The 18,493-nt window shown below is 39.2% G+C and overlaps 1 protein-coding gene across 1 annotated transcript in view; it reads left to right on the top strand.

The window, feature by feature from the left end:
* The window catches only part of gabrb4 (gamma-aminobutyric acid type A receptor subunit beta4), a 53,527-nt gene extending 35,462 nt beyond the window's left edge, over positions 1–18,065 (top strand). Inside the window, exons 5-10 of the mRNA XM_085469796.1 lie at positions 7,556–7,638; positions 11,524–11,661; positions 14,324–14,476; positions 15,531–15,787; positions 16,495–16,584; positions 16,885–18,065. Coding sequence (XP_085325922.1) covers positions 7,556–7,638; positions 11,524–11,661; positions 14,324–14,476; positions 15,531–15,787; positions 16,495–16,584; positions 16,885–17,238 — 1,075 coding nt within the window. The 3' untranslated portion in view covers positions 17,239–18,065. The remainder of the gene's footprint in view (positions 1–7,555; positions 7,639–11,523; positions 11,662–14,323; positions 14,477–15,530; positions 15,788–16,494; positions 16,585–16,884) is intronic.
* Positions 18,066–18,493: the final 428 nt, after the last annotated feature.

Below are 18,493 nucleotides of genomic sequence, written 5' to 3'. Positions count from 1 at the left end.
CTATTGAATGGGGTCAAGATGGCAATTACATGTAATCTGTTTGTGATAATATCCAGTTAATAAAGTAATCCAGCCCAAACCAATTCCTCCAAAAACAGTGACATAGGTGTTCCAGGACTTCAACTTAACTACAAAATGACACAGGTACTCACCAGCCTTGCTGTTGAACAGCAATATAACCAAACTACAACCAGTTGAGTTGATCCCCCTGTTGGAAAGTGGCCTGTCACAGGCGTGCCCTTATCAGTGAATACTGACTCAAATAGATAGCAATGCGTTTGGAAGTTAGTTAGTTATTTTGTCTGCAATCTGTCTGAGACTGACTGTTTAAGTCAGAATTGCTTGCCTTCCACCAGGCAACCTGTGCAGTCACCTTGCTGTTGCCACAGCTATTCACAGTTGGGCACCAAATCAGAAAAAAAAAAATCAATCCAATCAACTTGCAACCACCAATCTTTTACAAGGAGGTTGCTTTCCTGTCTTTGCTGTAGCATGACTGAGCCATTTAATGTTAATACAGATGAGACTGCGTAATTATTATTTATCATTTTTATCATTACCACAGTTTGTTACACAGCTGAACTTAGAGGCAGATTGGCTCTTGCAGTCTCAACAGGTCAAGTGAGAAGGAACTGGACACCATGAAATGTCCCAGTGTGAGTGTGGCTATGTGCAGCTCCATTTTCCTCAGCAACTGATTAGAAATCTTTCCAGGATGTTTCTCTGCCCACAGCCTGGAAGGAAACTGGACAGAGTTCTTGTTGCCTTTTACATTTTACTTTTATACTAGAAGAAGTCTAAGCCCCAGAAAATATAATGTGAGCACAGAAAAACATTCCACGTGTGCCAGTAAAGGACCCGTCTCACTGTGACCATAAACAGCATTAGCCGTAAAATAAATAGTACAGCAGAATCATAAGTATTTCGATATTGCTAAAACTTTTGCAAACTGCTGAACATCCATACATACAGCTCTTACGATCACCTGAACAACTGTTGCTGTGCTGCCGGCCATTTCCTTCATCAAGTGGTATATTTTACTAACCTTAAACCACATTTAAGCTGGAAAAACAAGATCACCTCTGCTAGCCCATATCATCTGGTCCTTTGGCAGGATGAAATATGACAGATTTATTTTTGGTAACAACAAACAGACTTTCAAGTTTTATTTTTAAAGTTAATGGTCTGCAAAGTTATAAGCTTGACCTGAAACAATCACAATGTTTTGGAAGCAGTGACGAATACATTAAAGCAAAGGTTCATTGACCCAGAAAGGCTAAAAAAAAAAGGTTTAAAATGCTCACCACCTCAATGTCCCAGATCACTGTGACGAACCAGACAATTCAGTCAACAGCAAATGCGCACAGAGGGACCCATCTAAAAATCCCCTGGGCACTGCTTAAAGTAAGGTTTATGGAACTCACAATGGATTGCTGCTTTTCTTAACACAAGTTATTAAAATAAAGTAGTGTGACAGAGGCAAAGAAGCTGGGAAGGCGTTTTGTTCGCCGAATAAAGGAAAATGTCAGCGACAGGGTTTACATCATATGAAGTAATGAATTATTAATGCGATAATCAGCATTCAGAAATGCCAAATTACCAAATTGGTGCTGACACAAAAGGAGATGTGACTGCAAAAGTATTTCTTTTTCTTCTTATGACTCGTCACAGGGCTATTATCACTTCAACAGAAATGCATCCTCACTGATGCAGAGGTGGCAAACAAATATCTGTGAGACGGTTTCATCTGGATCTACTGTGACAATTCCACACAGGCATGCCAAGCTAATTTTAGCTTCTGACCAGACAAGTACAATCTGTACTTGTGTTTCTGTTCTCCAAGTCAGGAATAGGATGAATATATTATTTTAACAAAACAAAAAAAAGAGTTGCTGTTTGATGGGGAACGTTATATATCCAACATTGTTTACATACATCCAGCTGATGATCACATTGGGAACGACTAGAGGGGGACTTGGAGAGTACATCCTTTATGAAGGCGAGTACACTATTTTGGTATTTTAAGGAAGGGAACTTGAAAAAAAGTATTTAAAATTGTTCCATGCAGGTACTAATTAAGCAAACAGAAAAATAGCATGGACAAAATAGCATATACCAAGTGAAATCTCTGACTTTACCCCATTAAATATTTAGCTTTGTTAGTTTTTGAATGTGTGTGGAATAAAATAACAACTTTGTGCAGCGGCCAATTTAAGCAGGTGGAGACTTGTGCCAAAATGGTACCAAATGACACTGCGCCACCTGATCTGAATAAACATTCCCAGCTGCTCCACTCAGCGCAGCTCAACACATGCAGGTTCCTCTGCGCCCGCAGAAAGAGGCACAAGGGTAGCAAAAATGGACCAGAGCCAGAAGAAAATTGCATTACACCTGCATTTGCACTTCGGCTGGCTTTTTATTCCGCATTCAGCTCGTCCTGAGACGTACTACAGTTTGGTGTTGTCTGCTGTAAGCTGTATAGTAGATGGTCTCAGATTTGATTTTTGTCAGCAGTGTGTAATTAGAAAAAAGTGCATAATCGTACATGCAGTGGTGATTCCAGGGCCTTTATAAGCTTCCCATGAGCGTGTAATGAAATTGCTTTCTTGATTTGTTCGTCTTTTGCCCAGAGGTTGTGAGGACAACCAGAACAGACAATGCACAATAAATGTTTGTAGTCTGAGTTCAAGCTAATTGATTGTTGTGACTCTCAAATCAGAGTGCCTGAGGTTTTCGGTGTCTTTAAATGGATTTTATTGCAGCCCCTCCCCGTTTGAGTCTATCCCCCACGTCCTGCTACTGAGCACGACGTGGGGGATAGACACAAACTGTGGACAATCACATTAAACACGCTACTGCACCTTGTCCTGTTCTCTACCCACTCACTGTGAAATGTGCTAGCACTGGTGTTTTTTTTGTGTTTGTTTTTTTTTAAAATGTGCTTTGTTTCGTACAACTTACTGTGATTCTAATCTAACTTGCGTTCTTCGACTACTTCTATTTTTATAATCATTTTGGGTAAAAGCTTAAAATTGTCTCTGCTTCACAAAGGCACCGTCATTTTTTACCCACTGATGTGGCTTTGAGTGTTGAATGGTGAATGATTCTTTGTACCAGCAGCCTTTGTTCTTCCAGATTACCAGTCAGATTGCACCAACTTTTTTTTAAATCAATTTTTCTCATGATCAAACACACACGAAAAAAGATATTTTAGAAGATGCTATATTCAGACCTATAACTCAAAGACTACTCTGTTCTGCGCTACAACTTAATTTACTTTAATAAAGTAAACGGTAATAATTATCCTTAGTTCTAAATTTTCCGTATTGTAATACATAGATTGCAATGGAGAGTTGTGGATGCAGCAATGATCAATGCTCCAAGAATGGTTCGGATCACAAACCAGTTCTTCTGATGTGACAGTCTAACTAGGCTTGTGCATAATTTCAAAGTACTTGTGTCTCTTTTTTCTCGTACAGCAATAAATTTCAGTGGGATAAAAGGCATTACTTTTATTCATAGATTTAATTAACATTTTTTTAGGGTAATACTTTAACAGGATTATGCACTGTTCAAGTAATAGTCCATACAGTTTAGCTTTGAACCCTTTAAAGCAGTTTTAACACTTCAGTTTCTAGTATATATTTTTTTAATTTCAGCTATTGCTTGAGGATCAAGTTAGGTACCCATACATGCACACAGAACAGTTTTGAACTTAATATTTTGAGTTCAACACTTACTTGAAATGCTTGTGACACATGAATTATTAGTGCTGTGCTTGCCCACAAGAATCCAGAGATGAAGGAATTGTATGAATGCAAATACAAAAAAAAAAAAAGCAAACAATGAAATTCCATCATTGCAACATTTTGGTTCTTTAAGCTCTTTGTTTTCGGTTGTACCAGGTAATTCTACAGATAGATTTGAACCTTGTGCTTTATTACGTATAACAAACCGCAAAAGATGCATGGGAACATCAGGGTGTTGCACGCAAAGTCACTTCCAACATCACTAAAAGAAGATGTATTCAGTAAAAAACTGTTGAGCAGGTTTTTCTAACTTGCCAATGGGTTCAGAGGCTGAATCATCACCAGCAAACCAACGAGCCAATATGAGCATTGAGGGCTTTGTTGAGCTAAGCTCTCGCCAGATTGTGTTCTCTCTCTTCCCGTTTCTGTAAATCTGCTCTCTCATGTTGCTCTGTTTATTAAGCCAAGCATTGTGATACTACAGTGATCTTCTTTGGTAAGCAAACTACCACACAGAGATGGATACAGGAGTAGACTGCGTAGGCGTCACAACTTTTGCTCAGATATCTGAAAGCCTACCAGTCTGTAGTGCCGAGCCTCTGGGATCCACCTCCAGATTGCTTTTAGTAGTGGTGTTATGTTGGCATAATTCTTTGAAATGAGTGGAATGAACCTTTTATTTATTTATTTTTTATATTACTGGCTGCATACTAGTCGGCCCTTTTGTTCATGAATCATTTTTGCAATGCAGTGACTTAAAAGAAGCTGCAAAGTTCCATCAAAACAGAATTTTGACCACAAAGGTTTCTTTAGGCGTTAGATGCCAATTCCAATGGCCGGCCCATTGAGATGGCTCCCTTCCCCATACCTCACTTTCGTCTTTTACCTCCAAAGACAACTAAATTGCATTGCATATAAACTTAAAATCCAGAGCGTAGAGAGTGCTGAGTGTCAGACTGCAGTGCATGCACAGGTCTGAGGCTGCTGACCATCTCTTGTGGGACTGGAAGTTGCTGACCTACATCTGCTGACATTTCCAAATCCCAGCCCCTCGCTGTGAGCCATCCAAGCTCGTGCCTACTCAATGATGATTCTCTCCTGACTTGTTAACTGTCACATATAAAGTCAATTTCATTTCTTGTGGGCTTCTCTTCTTTTTTTTGCCGAGGGGTAAAGAATTCATTTCTGTCCATTACTCTGAGCTGCTGTTTCTGCAGCTGCCTGGATTCCACTGCTCCGCTGTGCTGCTGTATCAGGGGTATTGTCTTTTAAGAATAGTAACAGTATCTTGACAGGATTTGTCTTCCTGTTTATGATCAAAAAGGACCCATTGTATTAGTTTTCTCTGGAGAGGGGGGCTCTCTTTTTTGGATGTTTTGTTAATGTTTGCTGTGCAATCATGAAAAAAAAGAGAGAGTTATGATTTTAACCTTATTTATTTTAATTAATAATTTTAACTGCAGTAAAGGAAAATGTTAAATTGATCATTTAATCAATGTAAAAAAACAACACAGTGTTTGATGGGATTGCATAAAACTGCAGATATCTGCACTTCATGATGAATAATCTATAGGCAAGAGACAAGATTATTGATAATGGAAACTGGCTGCTTTCTGTTTGCATGAGGCTATTAGCTCAAATTCTGTTGACTCCTTGAGTTTTCAGTGCAATTTCAGCACCAAGACCAAACCTGGCTAGTATGTAGACTATCTATAACAGAAGCCCCAAATGATTTGAAATGATCTCTGATAATTTATCTTTCTTTTTTGTCTCCGTGTTCTTTCTGCGGTCTGAACTGCAAAGGACTCAACTTTTAATATGATGATGCCTTTTAAAAAAAAACCATCTCATAGGCAAGTAGTAGTAGTAGACTGTAGTGATCACAGGTAAAGGTATGTAGGGAGGTGGTCTGGGTGGATGGACAGGTTTGCTAAACACAAGAGGAAACATTCAAATGTAACCCAGGAGACCTCTGTTTGTTTCCAACTGGTAGCCAATGTTTCTTTTAACTGTGAATGTTCTACTTTTTCCTTGTCTTTATTATTGTAATCATGATATCGAAGGACTGCTGCACTATACACTTTCAGCTGTTTATTTTATCTATGAACTTCAATCCCAATTGTATGTTTGCATAAATCTAGTTTACTCCAAACCCTGGTCTTTCTCTAACATGGTGTTCATGGTGCTCATATTACAAGTGCAGGGAGAAACCGACTAAATGGACTCATATAGCATTTCTAAACTGTAATTATTGTTAACTTTGACTTTTTTCAACTTTTGGTCTCGAATCACGATTGCCAAGGGACCTTTTCTGTTAATGTAATTAGGCATGATGTTATCTTGTCACAGTGTGTAACAATAGTGGCCCTGCTATACCCTCTCAGCAGAAGATCGCTGTGAGACAACAGGGAGGTGCGGTACAGTAGAGCAGAACAGCATGCAGATTGAACAGCTTACTGCTTGTGCAGCAGAATGCAGCACAGTGTTATTGTGAATAATAAACACATACGTGTCGCACACTTTGTTTATGTACATGTATAATTTTCTTTACCCTTCATGGTGCCTTTTGCCATCATGGCTTTAGTAGCCACACATGCTGGGGTGTAAATATAGCCAAATCAGCTTCAGCAGAACATATTTTGTTTTCCAATTACCTGCCAGCAGAACTGTGTTCACGCCACCATGACCAATTTACAGACTCTGTGTTCAAGCAATATATTTCCAGCACAAAGAGCTTATTATCTAATGTATTTCTAATTCTAGTTATGGTAGATGGTTGTGTATATTTTCTTGCTATATTAGTATAAAACCATGGACTCTGGCAGCATCTGTGGCTTATATGATTCAGTGTATCCCGAAAGTATTGCATCCCCTAAAAGCTGAAACTTTGTGAGCTGCTATCATGCTCTCACATGAATGTGCTGCTTGCTTCTGTCACAAGGCGATGACCTGAAAGTTAATTTACTGTAAATATATTTTACTTGCACAGGGCAGCAGTAAGCAAATGAGAACTGGTGTGATGAACACATACCAGCTGGTATAAACCGCAGAAATGTAATAACTAAAATCTGCTGCACCGGTGAATATCTCAAAGACCCCCACATGTGTAATTTGTAGCCAAAGCTGCTTTCCCGTGCGCCTTGATTTATTGGCATTAAGCTACTATGCATACATTTTTCTAAAGCTACCTGGCAGAAATGCATATCTCAGAGCAAGCAATAAATAACATAAATCGACAAAATCCTATGCAGGCTCTGAGCAGTTAGTGATCCACATAAAACGAAATAACGTCACCAGACCTCAAAAATCACAAATGTATAAATCACACTGAAGTCTCACATTTTCCCCTTTATAGAAAAGAACCTACAAAGCTATGTATGTTCAGACCCATAGGGACAGATAGAGTATTGACAAACTGTCATCAAATCAATGACCTGCAGAATAATTACTCTTAAAGGGAATTTTGATTATGGAATCGTCATACTAATGGTTCATTATTATGTACAACATGACAAATGATGACCTCTATATTAAAGGAGAAATATAAAAATGTCAAGAAAAGGAAGAATTTGAAAAAAGAAAATCTACTTCCTGCAGATCTCCTGACCATGAGCTTCACATGTGCCGTAAAAAGGTTAATGCAAGTTTTGGATTCATGCAGGATTAGAACTTGAAACTTCCAGGTAAAGGACCACTCCTTGCCCCACTGCACTATGTCTTCCTTGTTGTTGGACTTTTTACTACTCCCCTCATCTGGTCTTTTCTGTACCAGGTCTTCATGTCTCTATTCTGTCTTTGTCTCACAGGATAACCACTACTGCTGCTTGCATGATGGACTTAAGGAGGTACCCTCTTGATGAACAGAACTGCACCCTGGAAATTGAAAGCTGTGAGTAATGCAAAAGACCCTTCAAAAAAAAAACAACATACCTACAGCCATAAGTATAAATTTTTGTTCTCAGTCAAACTGTGCAATGCTCAGAGAAATAGCAAAAAACCCAAGAGCTACTTCTCAGACCCTACAGGCCTTAGTTAGCATGTTAAATGTTAAAGTTCATGACACTACAATTAGAAAAAGTATGCAAGAATGCACTGCATTTGGAAAAATCCAAAAAACCATATCAGCACAAACATGTAGGCACGGTGGTGGAAGGGTGATGATTTGGTCTTGTTTTGGAGCCATGACCAGGACCTTTTCTGTATATCAAATGATTGTACAATCAAATGTGAGGCCCTCTGTCTAACAGCGAAACCTTGTCCGGAACTGGACCATGTAGCAGGACAATGATCTCAAGCAGGATGGATGAAAAAGAATCAGTGTTGCAGCCTCAATTAACTAAAGCAACTTTTAAGGAGAGTGGCCCAAACTGTGAGGGGGAAGAAAAGCTGAGAATAATTATTTAAAAGCAGTATGGTTTGTCTGGGAGCTTAACTCTATTTTATATCAGAATTTTTGTCATATTTTTACTCCCCAGGCCTGATAATAATTTTCCTTCATAAACTGATGCATAAAAGGTTCAAGAGTTTCGCATAATGCAGACGGCCCCCAGTATGCTCCACCCTAATGTTCAACCATGACTTTTTTGCTAGCTAATCACTACAATACAGGTAATCTATATTGAATTAGGTGCAAATACATAAAGTTTTATTTTGGTTTATTTTGTAGCATGAGGAATTAGAAAGATATTTGTCATCTTTGCACATGTATGGCAATTGTCTGATGTTTAACCCTCGGCGTATATGACTTCATGACTGCCTTCAGAAAAAGAAAAAGTTGCAGTGCTTGATGATGTGCATTGATTACTCACCTCCAAAAGAGACAGTAATCAATCTAAAAGGGTTTTTAGGGTGCATAGATCAGCAAAGAACGCAGAGGAGAGAAACTAATATGACCGTAAATGACTGCAAAACTGAGCTGAAATGAAATACACGCACAAAAATTAGATAACTTCTTTGGTTCCTTTCAGTAGTCTGGGAAAACACCGATACACTCGAACTGTCTGCGTTCTTTACAGGAAAAGGGAGGAAAATTGAATCTATTTGGATGACGACATCACTTAAGTTGATGAAATAGGAAGTGAGGTTGAGATATAGTCCCTATTACTGGCAAAATCTTTTTCCCGGTTGCTGCCTTTTTAATGTTGCGGCTAAGTTTTGGCTGAGCTGAAGTCCCAGTTTTAATAGTCACAGTCCGCCATCAGTGTGACAGATGGACCAAGCCAGCCGTGGATTATTCAGTGGCAAAGGCCAGTAATTAATACTGCAAACCGTAGTGAACTTTCAATGTGTAACATAGTGTCCACATTAATAAATAATATACTAACTCTACCCATCACATCCACATCATACATTTCAATGAATAATTTGTATATAAGACATGTAACCAATATATCGGTAGCAAGAAGGTAGTAATTAGTTATTGGTTAGGTTCCATTTAGCACCAGATTCAGGGCTTATCAGCAATGATTCATTTAGAAGGTAGTCTGGACCCAGATACTTTGAATAAGGTAGTATGTTTCTTTCAAAAATCGGAACTTTTTCAGTATGTCCTAAAGGGGCAGTTTGATATTTTGGGAAAGACTAATAAGTTAGCCATGCTCACCGATTAATAAACAGTCTTACCACTACCACAACACAAAGCCATCAAACAATACTTGTGTTAACAAAGAAAACAAAGTAAAAAACAATCATAAACTCAAAGTAGCGTATCCTCTACCCATAATTTGCCAAAAGATGCACAATGCAAAACTACAAACATCAACAAAGTATCAAAAAAGACCAGGAAGGGTTTGGGATATTTATCAATTTCCTGGTCTCAACCCAACAGTGCATGCTTTTCAGTTACTAAGTACAAACCTGAAGGCAGAGAGAACCACAAACAAGATTTCAGCCAGTCAAAGAATTTTCATCCAAGTATAAAAAACAATCCTTATATTTAAAATTGTGTCAATTCATAATTTTGATCCTCTGAAAACGAGTGGGCTGTGTTTAAAAATGTCTGTAATTCCCAAATAGTTATTGAAAAAAAAAAAGCCCTTGAAATAAAAACTAAAAGTCTGCACTTCACTTTAAACTTTCCTATAAAATACAACTCCTAACATTAGCTGGCAGCTGTTTCACATATTATTTTCCCCCAAATGCTTTAATTTCAATAAATCATTATCCGAGAGAAAAATATGCTTGTGGTGTAATTAAAAATTGTATTTGCTTGATCATTTTCATTGACCGTTCCATCAATCAAATCCACTTGCTCAATACACCAGATATTTTGTGGTTCATGTTGTTCAAGATAAAACTGCCTAGCATTTACCCTCGGGGATTTCAATAAGCAATCAAATATGGACAGGCTGTGAATTAAAGACTTGCATGCATTTCTGCTATTTACAGTCATGGAAGCTATGCACTAGTGAATGGTGCACATTAAACATCAGTTTGATTTATAAGTCAGCCACTTGTTTCAATTTCATGGACAATGTCGCATTTCCTATAACCTAAAAGAGAGATTTAATAGTAATGAATCCTGGTCCCTTACTGAATGCAGTCCAGGTCTGAGCACAGAGTAGTAGAATGTGAAATGGAGTAATACTTCTCAGACTGAGAAACGGCTCTGCAGTGAATGCATGCTGGCCTACTGACATAAATCTAACTGTGGTCACTTTCAATTGCACTGCCAGTTGAGAATATGTGGGCGCGTCATACCTATGATACAGTATATGTTAATTTATGTAGATATTAATGCATACGGGGCTATATCTTCACAGGAGATGGGATAGTGAAGCATGTGATTATGGATTGGTAGATTTAAGTCTTAAGCAAAAATGTGTTCTTCCTGCTCTCACTGCTTGACTACACTTGATCTTTTACTTAACAAATACACCAAATGAAAAACTACAACAAAAACATGAACGTTTGTTACACGTAAATGTTCTAGATCGTGAAACAAATTTTAATATTAGACAAACATAACCCAAAATAGTTTTTAAATGATGATAGCTTTTATTAAGGAGAAAAAGCTATCCGAATCTACCCGTCCCTATGTGAAAAACAAATGCCACATGCACTTTTTTGAGCCACCCTTGGCAGCAAGAACTGCAGTCAAGCATTTGCAAATACTGGCAATGAGTCTTTCAAACCACTGTGGAGGAGCTTTGGTTCACTCTTCTTTGAAGAATTGTTCTAATTCAGCCACATTGGAGGGTTTTTTGTTTAGTTTTTTAGCAGGAACGGTCCGGTCCTTTTAAGGTCTTGCCAAAGCAATTCGATTTAAGTCTGGACTTTGACTGCTACATAACTCCAGTATGCATGAGCTTCAGGATACAAACTGATGGCAGGGAATTCTACTTCAGGACATTCTAGTAATGAGCAGAAATCCTGGTTGATGCTCCCGAAGTAGCAAAGCAACCCCAGATCATCACACTACCACTACCATGCTTTTCTGTTTATATGATGTTCATAGATAGATAGATAGATAGATAGATAGATAGATAGATAGATAGATAGATAGATAGATAGATAGATAGATAGATAGATAGATAGATAGATAGATAGATAGATAGATAGATAGATAACTATTATCTAGGAAGGCAGTCAACAGACATATAAAGACACCATGTTCCTGAACTCTCAGTGACTTCAAAGCAGTGCAGGCCCTGACTTATTATCCATACTCATGTATCAGACTTCATACAGAAATGTGGTTGACTTTAACGAGGGTTTCTTTATCACATTTACACCTCCCTCCCCTGACTTCTCATTTTCCCCGACCTTGGCACAGATGGATATACCACAGATGACATTGTATTCTTCTGGGAAGGAGGAGACAATGCTGTTACAGGCGTTGACAAGTTAGAGTTACCTCAGTTCTCCATCGTGGCCACCCAATTGGTGTCCAAGGAGGTCATCTTTACTACAGGTAAGAATGCTTCACATCTATTTAGACAGAGGCTGCATACAAGCACAATAAATCACAATAAAAATGCAGAAATTTAGAAACTGAGCTGCTGGTTATGAAAGCCTGAAATGGTCCAGCAAACATCTTTTTGTTTCTCACAAATTAGAGATTATAGAGAACTGTGTCATCAGGATTACTCATGCAACACTTCTAAAACTCTTGATTTAGCTTTTATTTATCATTATTGCTATTAAAAGAATCATAACTACAAGAAAACTACTGCTGTGCACAGTGAGCTATGAAGATGGAGAGCAATGATGAGGGGGAGGCTGTTTTTTCCAGGAATTAAACTACCAATTAACAAAACATATCTTGTTTACTTTAAACAAAAAGTGCAAAAGCAGCAGCTTTTATATTTGTCATGGTCCTGGGTCGTGCGACCCAGTGTTTTGTGTTTTAGCCTATTTTGATGTTTATTCTTTGTTTAGGGTCACTAAGGCAGTCCAGCCATTTGTACATATTACCCGTGTATTAAGTCTCCCTTGCCCTTCGTGTGGTTATGTCATCTCCCCTGTACTACGTCTCCCCGGTTCATGTGTCTTGTCTAATCTCCATGTTTCCTGGTTTACTTTGAAAGTCTGTATTCACGGTCAGTGTATTCAGTTTCACTCCTTCTGTCCTGTCGTTAAGTTCATGTGTGTCAGCTGTGTTCCCATGTGTGGCCACTTCCCCTGATCATCCCTCATGTGTATTTAGTCTCTGTGTTTCATACAGTCTGTCTCGCGTCGTCTGTGTTATCTCCCCTACCCCTTGTCATAGTATCCCAGCCATAGTTTGTAGTTTGCAGTCTAAATCTCATTAGAGTCATAGTTTCCCAGTCTATGTTCAGGTTTTCCCTCAGTTACTTTGTTGTTCTTTTCCATGAGTTTTTCAGCCATAATAAAAGGCTCGTTTTGGTTGGAATCCACTCCTGCATCCTCGTTTGTGTTCGCACCTGGGTCCACCACACACCTTTCCGCACGGTCTGCCTCCGCAGACCTTGACAATATTGCCTTATACTGTATACTTCTTGGCCCGTGGCAGTGCCTCCTTGCAATCTTGTCAGTTTGCTCGGCAAACGTCAGTGACTCCGGGGATGAGATGTGTTAATTAGAGCGCTTGAGAGAGATAAATAGCTTTATTAGTAGGTGAGCTTTTTCCCCTCTGAATACAGGCATGCTAGCTCATTATCCTTATTTGCAGTATTTATGTTAACCTAACACTTCACTCTATCTGTGCTTCGTATTCAGCGTACGGATTATTAATCTTCTCATCGGACTTTCAACAAGCAAAGATGTAGAAGCGACCTTAGACGTGTAACATAAATGTCCTTTTAGTTGTGTTTCAACTGATTCCAACTTCCCTTAAGCAACCAGACAAGGGTAAACAGAGGAAAAAGTCGAATGTATGATTAATAATTCATTGAGTTTGACGACTTCCAATAATATTTGTTGCTGCTCTTTATCTGGCATGTATTTATCACATTTGATAAGGCATTTATGCGAATGTCCATTAAAAGATTTACAGGTAATTCGAGGTTGCTACATCGACAATACAATACAAGTGAAAATCATGCAAAGAAAAAAAAAGTGGAAAATTGTCCTTTGGTGAGATGACAAGATGACAGATCAGTGACTTAAAGGTGGTAAGTCAGGTAACACATTGGTCCAAAGCCAACAACTACAGTTTCTATTGTGTGGCGGTGCATTAGTGCAATGGCACAGAAGCTCCCATTAATACTCAATAAAATTCATGAAGATTTTAGAGCAGCACTTTTTGCCGAAAGTTCTTTCAGCAACATAATGTCCAACCAAATCCTCTTGGAGTTATAGCATCCAGAGTAAAAAAGTAAAAACCAACACTGGATAACACATTCACCTGTTCAGTTCCCAAATGCTCATCTTTTTGTGTAAAAAAATGACAAGATGTAACACGGTGCCCCTGTCGCAACTTTTGCTGACAGTTTCACACTCAAAATGAAATTCTGTTAGACATAAACATGCCCTTGCACGATTTCCAATTAAATATTGTGCTCAAAATCTTTTGTACATCATTGTATTCTAGTTTTATTTACATTTTTTTTTAAAAATATCTTGTCTAGACAGCAGAGAAACCACCCATCAGTGTTTACATTGGCTGATAGTTTTCCTAGAAAACATTTTCTGGTAAGATTCTGCAATAAATGACTTACGGCACACATTTTTCTTCCTCTCAGCATATAGGCATGCACTGCAATTATCCACCTTTAAAAATGGCCGTTTGTTAATGTTTAGAGGACAGAGAAAGTGCAAAAGAAAAGCAGAGCAGCTCACTGTGACAATTCTCAGAGGGATGCTGGAGCTGCCTGCTGAGATAGGGGTTGCAGAAAAATCTGCCTCGTTTGCGACTTTCTGCCATGTTTAATTGGAATCGAACTTGTCCCTGGAAAGGAATCCATCGCTTTGGGGAAATTAAGTGCTCCATCTGAACAAATGGAGAAATGACTACCCTGCGTGTTGTCAAAGTGCAGAGTTTGGAACACTTAAATTGTGCCATGGTTTCTCCCTTCTTTTTTCCTTTCTTTCTTTTTCTTTTTTTTTTACTAATGTGTTTTCACTCTTCTCCTGCTCCAAAATCACCCATCCTCCATCCTCTCTCCTTACAGGTGCATATCCAAGGCTTTCACTGAGTTTTAGGATTAAGAGGAACATTGGATATTTCATCTTGCAGACATATATGCCCTCTATCTTGATCACCATCCTCTCCTGGGTCTCCTTCTGGATCAATTACGATGCCTCTGCAGCTCGGGTGGCCCTGGGTAAGCCGCAGCCACTGCTGCATTATTAAACTCATAACTATCTCTGCTAGAATATATTTATTATCACAGGAAGGAACAACATGTGGCTGTCGTGCAGTGTTACTTGTTCCTGTGTAACTCTGAAGCATATACAGGCAAATGACTGATAGATAATTACAACAAACGCACACCTAAAGGTCACAGCATCAGCTATTTTCAATAGGACATTGCGGTCATGTGGAATTTCTTTTGTTCCCAGAAATTAGTCCAAAAACAGAATAACACAACTATTTCAGTGAGACAGTATTAAAAAAATCTTTATTTTAAATATAATATTTTTATTGCAAATAATTAGTAATGACACAAGGCCCAGCTACACTACCAAAATTGGTAACTTTCATGACACTTATCCAATTTCTCAAGTATTCTCAGAACATTGTCTGCCATGATAATTGAATAAACCGCATCAAAGTGACTAACGCTATGATAGTTAGACTAAGATGTGATCAGGGTGGCACGGTGGCATAGTGATGGTGCAGCGTCCTCTGTTCAAATCCACCCCCCAGCTGGGCCCTTCTGCGTGGGGATGTTTTCATGGTCTTTCTCTGGCAGTCCAAAGACAGGCTTATGTTAGGTTCACTGGTGATTGTAAATTGGAGGTAGATGTGAATGGTTGGCTGTCTCTCTGTGTTAGTGACAGAGGCCCTGTGAAAGCGGCGAACTGTAACTCCTACTTTGGAGCCAATCAATGAACTCTAGTAAAAATATGTATCCGATTACATTTACTTAACAATCCCACTTTTCTCCTTATCTCCTCTAACACGCATTAAAGGCAAATATTACTTAGTTACCACTATATTAGCAAAGCAATGCAAGATTAAAAGGGAGAAAAGAACACTGGAATGACATTTTTGTCTAAATAAAAGTAAATTGTGCACTCCTTTCACCACTTCTATCACCACGCAGTAAGTAACGATACACAAGTACAGTTTGGAGTAAAAGTGTGTACATGTGCAGTATCTGACGGTCTCTGTGTTTCTTTTCTGTGTGTGTGTGTGTGTGCTGCTGTACTCAGGTGTGACAACGGTGCTTACCATGACCACTATTAACACCCACCTTAGGGAGACTCTCCCAAAGATTCCATACGTGAAAGCCATCGACGTCTACCTCATGGGCTGTTTTGTGTTTGTGTTCCTGGCCCTGCTTGAATATGCCTTTGTAAATTACGTGTTCTTTGGTCGGGGCCCCGCGCAACAGAAGAAACTCAGCGAGAGGCTGAACAAAGCCAACAATGAGCGCACAAGATACGAAGAGAAGCGCCTGAGGGAACAGGTTTGCATCTTCATCTGCCGCCTCTTTCTCTCTCTCTCTTTCCCCCCCTTTTTTTGTACTCCACCTCTCTGTGTCAGTCAGAGTTCAAGTACAAAACAACGATGTTCTGCACATAAGATTTCGAGCCACAGCCATTTTATCCAAAGACACATATGCATACACTAGTCCCTGAAGTAATCTTCCACAAGCATACTGATGCCACCACAGCCTAATATGCATTCACCGACCATCATCCATTGCTTCTCCCTCAAGCACTGACTGCTTTTTATCGAACATAGCCTTTTTCATTGAGATACCTATTCATCTAACTCAACAGTGGTGTAAACATTCCCATTTCTTATTTAGGTTGTTGTCTATGTTTATGCTGTAGGCTTTATTCACTCTCACTCGGCCGGCCTTATATTTCAGCGCCTGTTTTCCTGCAAAATGAAAAAAAGAAAAATTGGATAAACATCAAAACGTAAGATAAGGAAGCATCAGCACTTATGCAATTTGCCAATGACAGATGCTAAAATGGAGTGAAAAAAGCCCCCCCCCCCCTTTCCTGTTTTCCTGTGTGTGAGGTACTAAAAATGCTATGTTTATTCAAAAGTTGTTCCTGTTAACTCTATGTCTTATGCCTTGTGTAATTTCTGAGAAAATGTGCTTATTTGCCAGTATTTTTATAGCCGTTTAATGTTCTCTTCATTTTTCTTTCACATTGCAAGGACTCCATTTCCGTGCCGTTTCAAACCAACACCTTCAGGTCATTTACACAGCGAAGAAATCTGTATCTCGAGGAACAAAGAAAAGTTGGGGTACATTTATTTAGCAATCATATCAGCTGTAGGCCAGACCTCACGATAAAGTAACTTGTGTTAAAAAAAAAAAGAAAGAAAATAATAATAGCAGTAATATATAAAGAAAGTCTTGTTAACTATTTCTGTTGCATGCGAGAAATGACATTCCATATCATCCCTGCATTTTGCTTAAGCTTGACAGCTTGTGGGATGGGAGGGGGGGTTTAACATAAGTATCAGTTTTAATGGGATTAATGGGGCTGATCCTTGGCATTTCAGACCTCGCTGAATCTTTGTGTCTTTCGCCGCTTTGCACAGGTGGATGCTTATGGAAACATCCTCCTCACCACGCTGGAGATGAATAACGAAGTGATGCCTTCTGACGTGGGGAGCAGCGTCAGTGACTCTCGGAATTCGGTCATGTCCTTTGACAGCTCCGGGGTCCAATTCAGGAAGCCCATGGCCCCCCGAGATGGCTTCAGCCACCATTCGCTGGATCGGAGTGCCATGCGGAGCCGGGCCAACTGTCGGCTAAGACGACGCTCCTCCAAGCTCAAGTTGAAAATCCCCAACCTGTCAGATGTTAGCACCATTGACAAGTGGTCCCGGGTCATTTTCCCTATCACCTTTGGATTTTTCAACCTTATCTACTGGTTGTACTATGTGAAATGATGTGCATCCCACAAGGAATCATGGGCCATATTTTGAGAGCACATTAAATTGGCTTTGATACAGTTCCAAAATATGTATACACATATACGAGTTGAACATATGTATATGCATATTTCTATATATTATATTTATATATACACATGTGAAATCCGAAAGACCTTTCTGCTGTACAAAGTATTAATAGGATGACTTGAATGTTTAAGAATAATTGTGAAAGAAGAATTTGGAGACTTTGAGTTTCTTTTTCCTGCTGAAACGAACAAAACAAACACGAGATCCCACCAAGGGGGGTTTTGGAACTAAAGACTGCATGATATTTTTGCTAAAAAAAAAAAAGAAAAAAAAGAAAAGGGGGAAAAAAAGAGAAGAAAAAAAAGAGAAAGCGAAAGCTCTCGAGAGAGAAACGATGTCTCAGAGTCCCATTGACTTTTTATTGATACTTACTGTAATCAAAAATCCTCTTCTGCAGCTCATGAAATCAGTGGTGGCTTGTCTGTTCAGGCATCAGCTGAGTGAGATCCTTGGCACCCCCCCACACGCACCCCTACAGCCGAATCCCCCACCTCCCCCACCCCTGCCATCACCCATGGATAACATGCACGGAAATCTCCGGTTCTACTATGTACAGCAACCTTGTTTGGATTATGTGTTGTTCCTTGGGTTTTTTGAAGTGATATCGTTCTCTTTATCAGACATCAACTCTGGCCTAATGGTCTCCATTAGAGGGCCGCTCGGATGGGGGACGACCGCCGCATTCTCGACGAGAGTCAACACAACCCTTGTATTCCTTTCTCTTCTCATGTTGTTTTTAGAAACGCGTCCTCGTGGGAGGGTGGGGATTGGGTGGGGGGTTGGAGGTTGAGGGAGAGGGCTCCTTTTTTTCATTACGGTTAAAAACAAAATACTGATTATTGTAGATATGGTTTTGACTTGAAAAATACTGTGATTTCAGAGAGTGTCAGAACATGTTCTAGAGCTAGGGCATTACAAGATAAAAGAGTCAAAGGTATGCATTACTCATTTTGATTGTTTGGAGATTAAAAAAAAAGCATATTCTGTACATTTTATCATTCAGTATTCTCATGAAAGTATATTTGTGCTGTTTCTTTCCTCCTAACGACGCTCTTTAATATGCAGCGTTCATTGACGTCATATCCTGCTTTGTGTTTGCTAAGAGGAAACGGAGGATTGCTTTTGTGATTCGTTTGAAATTATTCTGCAGTGAAGATGTGCGAACATGTATATTCAAAAGAGT

This window comes from Copadichromis virginalis, linkage group LG10 (genome assembly GCF_057382275.1).
Source record: "Copadichromis virginalis isolate Kocher_CV1m ecotype Utaka linkage group LG10, C_Virginalis_male_GT1.1, whole genome shotgun sequence".
Lineage (NCBI taxonomy): Eukaryota > Metazoa > Chordata > Actinopteri > Cichliformes > Cichlidae > Copadichromis > Copadichromis virginalis.
Note: the sequence above shows the minus strand (reverse complement) of the source record. Positions and strands in the feature narration are given on the sequence as shown.